The sequence below is a fragment of the Sebastes fasciatus genome, chromosome 15, assembly GCF_043250625.1.
Source record: "Sebastes fasciatus isolate fSebFas1 chromosome 15, fSebFas1.pri, whole genome shotgun sequence".
NCBI classification, from domain to species: Eukaryota; Metazoa; Chordata; class Actinopteri; order Perciformes; family Sebastidae; genus Sebastes; species Sebastes fasciatus.
This window is the reverse complement of record NC_133809.1, coordinates 183,518-193,517: the sequence shown is the minus strand read 5'-3', so window position 1 is coordinate 193,517 and position 10,000 is coordinate 183,518. Positions and strand designations below refer to the sequence as shown.

At 50.4% G+C, this 10,000-nt stretch overlaps 1 protein-coding gene and 1 long non-coding RNA gene across 2 annotated transcripts in view; one reads left to right on the top strand and one right to left on the bottom strand.

Annotated features, from left to right (window-relative positions):
• snx6 (sorting nexin 6) overlaps positions 1 to 10,000 on the bottom strand; it is a 15,604-nt gene that overhangs the window by 4,600 nt on the left and 1,004 nt on the right. Inside the window, exons 3-11 of the mRNA XM_074660272.1 lie at positions 6,935 to 7,039; positions 6,351 to 6,461; positions 6,144 to 6,265; positions 5,742 to 5,865; positions 1,947 to 2,042; positions 1,758 to 1,863; positions 670 to 745; positions 534 to 573; positions 322 to 408 (exon numbers count right to left, since the gene is read on the bottom strand). Coding sequence (XP_074516373.1) covers positions 322 to 408; positions 534 to 573; positions 670 to 745; positions 1,758 to 1,863; positions 1,947 to 2,042; positions 5,742 to 5,865; positions 6,144 to 6,265; positions 6,351 to 6,461; positions 6,935 to 7,039 — 867 coding nt within the window. The remainder of the gene's footprint in view (positions 1 to 321; positions 409 to 533; positions 574 to 669; positions 746 to 1,757; positions 1,864 to 1,946; positions 2,043 to 5,741; positions 5,866 to 6,143; positions 6,266 to 6,350; positions 6,462 to 6,934; positions 7,040 to 10,000) is intronic.
• On the top strand, positions 3,743 to 6,214 carry LOC141783177 (uncharacterized). The gene is made up of 5 exons (XR_012597223.1): positions 3,743 to 4,452; positions 4,813 to 5,098; positions 5,715 to 5,903; positions 5,996 to 6,035; positions 6,120 to 6,214. It is a non-coding gene; the product is annotated as an uncharacterized LOC141783177 (long non-coding RNA).

The window sequence follows — 10,000 nt, the reverse complement described above, 5'->3', positions numbered from 1 at the left end:
GTTAATTGATTTACAATAATAAATATATACATACATTTACATAAAGCAGCATATTTGTCCACTTCCATGTTGATAAGAGTATTAAATACTTGACTAATCTCCCTTTAAGGTTCATTTAGAACTGATAGAATATGTGAGATTAATCGTGGACAATCTTGTGATTAGTCATGAATCAATATTTTAATTATTATTGTCGGCCCTAGAAATGATATATTGTGTTTTTAAAGAGTTCCGTCTCCAGTAGGAACCAATGGGCTTGGAGCTGAGAGCCTCAGACAGGAAGTCAGACCGTATTGAGAGATGGACTAACACACTGCTCACCTTTGCAGCCTGCGACTCTCTCAGGTAATACTTCAGCAGGTCGGCCAGCTTCAGGTCTTCATCTGCTGCAACTCGAGCTTCAATTTTCTGTGAAACAACGACAGAAAGCTTCACTAGTCTCACTGTGTACAGAACCACCCACTGATGTGGACTTTATATGGACCCTAAACCAGGACCTTCATCGTTGACATGTGATCTGACAACAAACATACCCTCGTCTTCTCAAACAGCTCCGACACCTTCAGGAAGAACCTGAAACAGAAGAAACAGGAAGCAGATCAACAGGAGGAAGTGATGAATCAATAAATGAAGTGATACCGTCACCAGGGTCAACGTGTTGGTTCGTACTTGCAGAGGTCCGTGGAGTCCTGCGTTCCCAACGCGTAGAGAGACGAGGCGATTCTGTTGATGTCGTCCGCAGCGTCTGAACACAAACACCTGATGTTTAGTCCTACATTTCCCATAGTGCACCTGGATAGAGTGTCCCCTGCCTGGCAAATATTGTGTAAGGGGTCTCATTGGCCTGGCTGGAGGCTGATGTCATTATTGGGGATGCACCGATACCCGATACCAGTATCGGGTATCGGTTCCGATACTGTGCTCATGTACTCGTACTCGCAAAACAGCTCCGATACAACGGCACCAATACCACTTTACAGCAGCGTGACGTTAACCTCTCGTCACCATCTTTCGGGTCCTCACGGTTGCCGACAACTCCACAGACCCCTGGCTTTCACGTGGGCCGTGGCGCAACGCGGTTGATGCGCACTGAGGACAGTCCACCCCGGTCGACAGTCGCGCCGGGAGCAGGGAGCCCCGTCACGGTGCGGCGAAGTCCGGGCGGGGAGCGCTGTAAAGCTGCAGCTGCGAGCCACCTTCACCCCGAGCCTTTCCAAGCCGACCTAGAGCCGGTGGCGACGCACCGCCTCGTATGCGGGACTCCCCAGCCTGCCGTGTGTCGCTCACACCCTCCAGCTGGCTGTTAACGAGGGTCTTTAGGCACAGAGAAGTACTCGTATCGGTACTCAGTATCAGAGAGTACCCAGATGTAAGTACTTGTACTCGGTCTGAAAAACAGTGGTATCGGTGCATCCCTAGTCCTTATAAGCACGGCTCCAGCTGGTGTTTGTGGTGTCCTAACGGGGTATATTAGTTGGCTCTCCTCGGCTGTTTTTAGGGATCGGATCATTGGAATGTGGGGCGGCCGGACGAAGGATATCAGGAATGACTGTCCCTGTGTTATCTGGTTTCTTTAAACACTTCAAACTGACGAGTCGGTGTCTGTTCAACAGTTAATCTGGTTACAGTCTGTAATACCGTTTGTCTTCTACATAATCTGGCGTCACCAGCAGGATTGGAAGCAGACGGGCTACGGGCTGCTGGCAACGCGACTGTGAGGCATCATCTTTCCATTATAAAATGAGCTGGGATCTTACTTTTGTGTGAGCGGATCATTCTGTCCGATTTGGCCGACGCGTCTTTCACTCTGTTGTGATATTCTAACAGAAACGTCTTCTCGTGCTCGAAGAAGTCGTCCACGTCCTGCAAACAGACAAACAAGAAATACAGATGAAACCCGACAAACGTGAAACCGTGAAGCTCAGGTAGAAGATCAGAAAGGTCACCTTGACTCCGGCCACCAGGACGCCGTCCGCCGACTTCACCACGTTCTTAAAGAAATCCTCCAGCTTCTCCTTCTTGTTCTTCCCTCGGACACTCAGCTGTCAAGAGAGGAGAGGTCAGAGGTCAGAGGTCACACTACGACAACAACATGAACTGTACACGCAGCGGAATCACAACATTAAACCGTCTCCAGCTTCTGTTAGAACTGATCCTTTCTGGGACTTCCGGTGTGGCGCTGAAGCAGATGGCTGCTCGAAAGAACCTCTCCCAATCAGTGGGTTTTAATCCCCTTGTACAAACTTGAGATGTCAAATTAAACTGAAATATAACATGGAAGGGGAAAAGCAAAAAAAGGGTAAAGGTAAAACTGGCTCCAGACGCGAGAAAGGTGAAATAGCAGAGTAAATCTACGGCGATGAAGAAAGTCACGGGAACAACGGCGAGACAGGGAAAGCTAACGAAGCGCTAGCTAGCTCGGACATGCAGGCGATCTACAATGAGATCCGGGCGCTCAGATCGGATCTTAAAAGTGATTAAGTGAATTCCCACTCACGTTTTGTGAAGACATAAAGAAAGAGCTGAACGAGTTTAGGGGAGAAATCAACCAGAAACTCAAAGAAGCTACAGGTGACCTGCAGGCCACCAAAGTCAGAGTGGCGGAGGCGGAACAACGCATCGCCGGTATTGAAGAACGGGACGCAGCGGCGAGAGAGGCTCTTATTCAGACGATGGAGACTCAAGAGGCTCTGCAGGCTAAGCTAACTGATTTAGAAGCTCTTTCTCGCCAGAACAACCTCCGCATATACGGCGTGCCGGAGGGATCTGAGGGGAACAACCTACCGGAGTTTGTGACAAAGCTTATAAAGTCGGAGCTTGGCCCGCCGATAACGGAGATGGACCTCGGAATACAGCGCTGTCCCCGGGCTCTCGCTCCAAAGCCTCCAAGCGATGCACCACCAAGATCACTGGTGATCTGCTTCCTCGAGTTCAGAATGAAAGAACAGATAATGCATACTGCTTGGAGAAAGAAAGATGTCCGTTACGACGGGAAGAGGATCTATTTTCATCAAGATTATCCTTCCGACATTTTCAAGAAAAGGAAGGCATACGTGGAAATACTGACGGAACTTAAAGCCAAAGGAATCCGTTTCCAAACGCCACATCCAGCCAAACTGAAGGGGTTCTTTGACAGCGGTACCCACACCTACGAGATCGCGGTAGAAGCGGCTAAAGACTTGAAGAAGAGAGGATTCTCCATAGGAACCGTCAAGGAGCTCGACTCTGCAGCGGTGAACAGCGGAGACTGGCAACGTGGGAGAAGGCAGGTGCGGGCCGCCGGGCTGTGGACCGAGAGCAGATACGGGAGAGGCTACGGAGTTTTCAACGCGCCCCCCCCCCCCCCCGGGAATATTCGGCGCTGACGAGTGATACGTTGAAGGGTAATTATAACGGGGCTTATCGGTAAGTGGACGGAGCCATACACCTCCACGATGAGTCACTTGAATGACGGCCCAGTTCTGAGTAGACTGACAGTGATACCGGGGCATTAACACTGCTTCACTAAACAACACAGACAAAGTCATATTGGTTTAAACTAAGAGGCCACTCTGCTATTTTACTTTCAGCCAGTTTATTAAGGTACTTAATATCATTTCTCCTGGAGCCTGCCTAGCTGAATCTTTATACCGGCCACATGGGAACAGTTGTGAACATTACCGGTGCAGAGTATTCTCTGTTGCACTGACGGGAGGCCCTCGATGGACTCACTCTCAATGTGAGGATTTATTCAAACCTCGGACTTGCAAGTCTTTTTCTTTTCTTTGTTGCATGTACTTGTTCTATTATGATGGTTCATATACATTCACTGGCCACTTTATTAGGTACACCTTGCTAGTACCGGGTGGTCTTCATCTGCTTCCAGGTTGGATGTGTTGTGCGTTCAGAGATGGTATTCTGCATACCTTGGTTGTAACGAGTGGTTATTTGAGTTACTGTTGTCTTTCTATCATCTCCAACCACTCTGCCCATTCTCCTCTGACCTCTGACATCAACAAGGCATTTCCGTCCACACAACCCCCGCTCACTGGATATGTTCTCTTGTTCAGACCATTCCCTGTAAACCCTAGAGATGGTTGTGGTGAAAATCCCAGTAGATCAGCAGTTTAATACTCAGACCAGCCCGTCTGGCACCAACAACCATGCCACGTTCAAAGTCACTTAAATCCCCTTTCTTCCCCATTCTGATGCTCGGTTTGGACTTCAGCAAGTCGTCTTCACCACGTCTAGATGACGTAATGCATCGAGCTGCTGCCATGTGATTGGCTGATTAGCTATTTGTGTTAACAAGCAATTGAACAGGTGTGCCTAATAAAGTGGCCGGTGAGTGTATATTGTTCATTGTCATGGGTTAGGTTACACAAGTGCACAGGATTTTAATTGAACATATGCATTTACAGGACTACAAGATAGTTACACTTAATGTCAATGGGTTGCATTGTGGGTAGGTAGGTGGGTTGCATTGTGGGTAGGTAGATGGGTTGCATTGTGGGTAGGTAGGTGGGTTGCATTGTGGGTAGGTAGGTGGGTTGCATTGTGGGTAGGTAGATGGGTTGCATTGTGGGTAGGTAGGTGGGTTGCATTGTGGGTAGGTAGGTGGGTTGCATTGTGGGTAGGTAGGTGGGTTGCATTGTGGGTAGGTAGGTGGGTTGCATTGTGGGTAGGTAGGTGGGTTGCATTGTGGGTAGGTAGATGGGTTGCATTGTGGGTAGGTAGGTGGGTTGCATTGTGGGTAGGTAGGTGGGTTGCATTGTGGGTAGGTAGGTGGGTTGCATTGTGGGTAGGTAGGTGGGTTGCATTGTGGGTAGGTAGCTAGGTGGGTAGCTAGGAAGCTAAACTAATGTTTAGTTTCTGAAGGTAAATTGTGCTCAGGTGATGAAGTCAAACAGGTGTGAGTGTTTACAGAACATCCAGCTCTAGAGTCAACAGATCTCATGATCACACCTGATCACACCTGATCTCACCTGAGTGGATTTTACACTTTGGCTCAGAAAACAGGAGCAGAGTGAGACCTCTCACTGTTGCTCTGTTTAAAGTTCACCTGCTCACTGGTGGGCTTCACCTGGATGGACACCTGTAGTGTCAGCAGTGACTGAAGGTGTGAGAAGTATCAGCAGTGACTGAAGGTGTGAGAAGTGTCAGCAGTGACTGGAGGTGTGAGAAGTGTCAGCAGTGACTGAAGGTGTGAGAAGTGTCAGCAGTGACTGAAGGTGTGAGAAGTGTCAGCAGTGACTGAAGGTGTGAGAAGTGTCAGCAGTGACTGGAGGTGTGAGAAGTGTCAGCAGTGACTGGAGGTGTGAGAAGTGTCAGCAGTGACTGGAGGTGTGAGAAGTATCAGCAGTGACTGAAGGTGTGAGAAGTGTCAGCAGTGACTGGAGGTGTGAGAAGTGTCAGCAGTGACTGAAGGTGTGAGAAGTGTCAGCAGTGACTGGAGGTGTGAGAAGTGTCAGCAGTGACTGGAGGTGTGAGAAGTGTCAGCAGTGACTGGAGGTGTGAGAAGTGTCAGCAGTGACTGAAGGTGTGAGAAGTGTCAGCAGTGACTGGAGGTGTGAGAAGTGTCAGCAGTGACTGGAGGTGTGAGAAGTGTCAGCAGTGACTGGAGGTGTGAGAAGTGTCAGCAGTGACTGGAGGTGTGAGAAGTGTCAGCAGTGACTGGAGGTGTGAGAAGTGTCAGCAGTGACTGAAGGTGTGAGAAGTGTCAGCAGTGACTGAAGGTGTGAGAAGTGTCAGCAGTGACTCACGTCCTGGTTGTACTCCAGGAAGACGTGGAAGTTGAGGTCTTTCCTGAGGACAGGATGAGCCGCCACGCGACACAGGAAGACCTCGTGCATGGCGACAGTCTTCTTAAAGATGGCCAGGTACTCTCTGAAAACACAAGGTGTGATCATCAGGTAGGCAGGCAGGTAAGTAGGCAGGTAGGTAGGCAGGCAGGTAGCTAGGCAGGTAGGCAGGTAGGTAGGTAAGTAGGTAGGTAGGCAGGTAGGTAGGTAAGTAGGTAGGTTGGTAGGTAGGTAGCCAGGTTGGTAGGCAGGTAGGTAGGTAGCCAGGTTGGTAGGCAGGTAGGTAGCCAGGTTGGTAGGTAGGTAGGCAGGTAGGTAGCCAGGTTGGTAGGTAGGTAGGCAGGTAGGTAGGGAAGGACTCACGCCTCCAGCTCTTGCTTCATCTTAGTGAACTCCTCCTTCGTCATGGATCCTTCTCCTTCTCCCAGTTTCTGCAGCTTCTCTCTGGACGCATCAAAGTCTGGTCTGGGAGGCGCGGGGGGGATCTACACAACATCACCATCATCAGTGTGTGTGTGTGTGTGTGTGTGTGTGTGTGTGTGTGTGTGTGTGTGTGTGTGTGGTTCTCACGATGTATCCTGCGTACTCTTCGTTCTCAACGAAGGAGTCGTGCAGCCAGATGAACTCTTCGTGCTGTCGGACCACTGAGAACTCGTTCTGCTTGAAGTTGGGCAGCGTGCTCTGAGGAAACAGGAAGTACATCATCACTACGCAACTCACATCAGGTCTCAGAGGACGGAGGCGTTTTACCAGATTACACCTGAACACAACATGATAGAACTCAATGGATCCTCCGTACGTTAGCTGTTAGCTCCCTTATTAAGCATTCTGCCCACCGGCTGCTAGCAGCTAACAGCTAGCAGCTAACACCTAGCAGCTAACAGCTAGCAGCTAACACCTAACACCTAGCAGCTAACAGCTAACACCTAGCAACTAACAGCTAGCAGCTAACAGCTAGCACCTAGCAACTAACAGCTAGCACCTAACAGCTAGCAGCTAACAGCTAGCACCTAGCAACTAACAGCTAGCAGCTAGCAGCTAACAGCTAGCACCTAGCAACTAACAGCTAGCACCTAGCAGCTAACAGCTAGCAGCTAGCCAGTTTCAAAGTGTCCCCTTTAGTCTCTGAGACAGAGACACACAAAGAGGCTGACCTTGGTGTGGACGGTGAACTTGACCTTGTCTCTCTCACTCAGAGCGTCGGAGATGTCCACCTGCAGCGTGGCGTCCGTCTGGAGGTCCACGTTGACCGCCCGCGGCTGCAGAGAGACCACAGATCCCATGATGCACCACACCCACTAATCAGCTGCTTAACATAACACAGTGATGATGATATAATGTGACATCACAATATATGAGCTGTAATTATCTAACTGTCAAATATCATCAAGATGAAATACAACGACTCTACAGAGAGAACTATGAAGATGATTCAATCTAATGAATATAATATAATGATTATATTATATATATTTCTTTATATTATAGTACTATAGAGGACGGTTTCAGTCTGACACATCTTTATATTCTATATATATATATAGTTATTTCTGTGCTAGCCCTTCCAGTCACCAGCACATACTGGATCTATTCCAGCTCTCTCTGCACATGACCAGCCATCAGTCTCACATATAGACCGTCCTGTGACGCGCACACACACACACACACACACACACACACACACACACACACACACACACACACACACACACACACACACACACACACACACACACACACACACACACACACACACACACACACACCTACTGTCACAGTGTTGACAACTCGCTTATTTACAGACTTTATTTCTAAAAAGAGACCAGCGACTCATTCAAGTTATATTATATCTCTCCCTCTCCTCTGTCACTATTAATAATATAGATAACATTATATAATACACCTCTACATACTTGTAAACAGATCCTGAGTCATTAATAGTTTTGTATAAATATATATTTAAATAAATACATAGTGTATGATAGATAATAAACAGTTGACTCTGTCGTGGTACGCCATGTTAACCCGGTGGTACGCCATGTTAACCCGGTGGTACGCCATGTTAACCCGGTGGTATTCCATGTTAACCCGGTGGTACGCCATGTTAACCCGGTGGTACGCCATGTTAACCCGGTGGTACGCCATGTTAACCCGGTGGTACGCCATGTTAACCCGGTGGTACGCCATGTTAACCCGGTGGTACGCCATGTTAACCCGGTGGTACGCCATGTTAACCCGGTGGTATTCCATGTTAACCCGGTGGTACGCCGTGGTACCGGTGGTACACCATGTTAACCCGGTGGTACTCCATGTTAACCCGGTGGTATTCCATGTTAACCCGGTGGTACGCCATGTTAACCCGGTGGTACGCCATGTTAACCCGGTGGTACGCCATGTTAACCCGGTGGTATTCCATGTTAACCCGGTGGTACGCCGTGGTACCGGTGGTACACCATGTTAACCCGGTGGTACTCCATGTTAACCCGGTGGTATTCCATGTTAACCCGGTGGTACGCCGTGGTACCGGTGGTACACCATGTTAACCCGGTGGTACGCCATGTTAACCCGGTGGTATTCCATGTTAACCCGGTGGTACGCCACGTTAACCCGGTGGTACGCCGTGGTACCGGTGGTACACCACGTTAACCCGGTGGTACTCCACGTTAACCCGGTGGTACGCCACGTTAACCCGGTGGTACTCCACGTTAACCCGGTGGTACGCCGTGGTACCGGTGGTACACCACGTTAACCCGGTGGTACTCCACGTTAACCCGGTGGTACGCCACGTTAACCCGGTGGTACTCCACGTTAACCCGGTGGTACGCCACGTTAACCCGGTGGTACTCCACGTTAACCCGGTGGTACGCCACGTTAACCCGGTGGTACTCCACGTTAACCCGGTGGTACGCCGTGGTACCGGTGGTACACCACGTTAACCCGGTGGTACTCCACGTTAACCCGGTGGTACTCCACGTTAACCCGGTGGTACGCCACGTTAACCCGGTGGTACTCCACGTTAACCCGGTGGTACGCCACGTTAACCCGGTGGTACGCCACGTTAACCCGGTGGTATTCCATGTTAACCCGGTGGTACGCCACGTTAACCCGGTGGTACGCCACGTTAACCCGGTGGTATTCCATGTTAACCCGGTGGTACGCCATGTTAACCCGGTGGTATTCCATGTTAACCCGGTGGTACGCCGTGGTACCGGTGGTACACCATGTTAACCCGGTGGTACTCCACGTTAACCCGGTGGTACGCCACGTTAACCCGGTGGTATTCCATGTTAACCCGGTGGTACACCATGTTAACCCGGTGGTACGCCGTGGTACCGGTGGTACGCCGTGGTACCGGTGGTACGCCGTGGTACCGGTGGTACACCACGTTAACCCGGTGGTACTCCACGTTAACCCGGTGGTACGCCACGTTAACCCGGTGGTACTCCACGTTAACCCGGTGGTACGCCACGTTAACCCGGTGGTATTCCACGTTAACCCGGTGGTACGCCATGTTAACCCGGTGGTACGCCACGTTAACCCGGTGGTATTCCATGTTAACCCGGTGGTACGCCATGTTAACCCGGTGGTATTCCATGTTAACCCGGTGGTACGCCGTGGTACCGGTGGTACACCATGTTAACCCGGTGGTACTCCACGTTAACCCGGTGGTACGCCACGTTAACCCGGTGGTATTCCATGTTAACCCGGTGGTACGCCATGTTAACCCGGTGGTACGCCGTGGTACCGGTGGTACGCCGTGGTACCGGTGGTACGCCGTGGTACCGGTGGTACACCACGTTAACCCGGTGGTACTCCACGTTAACCCGGTGGTACGCCACGTTAACCCGGTGGTACTCCACGTTAACCCGGTGGTACGCCACGTTAACCCGGTGGTATTCCACGTTAACCCGGTGGTACGCCATGTTAACCCGGTGGTATTCCATGTTAACCCGGTGGTACGCCATGTTAACCCGGTGGTATTCCATGTTAACCCGGTGGTACGCCATGTTAACCCGGTGGTATTCCATGTTAACCCGGTGGTACGCCATGTTAACCCGGTGGTACGCCACGTTAACCCGGTGGTATTCCATGTTAACCCGGTGGTACGCCATGTTAACCCGGTGGTATTCCATGTTAACCCGGTGGTATTCCATGTTAACCCGGTGGTACGCCGTGGTACCGGTGGTACACCATGTTAACCCGGTGGTACTCCACGTTAA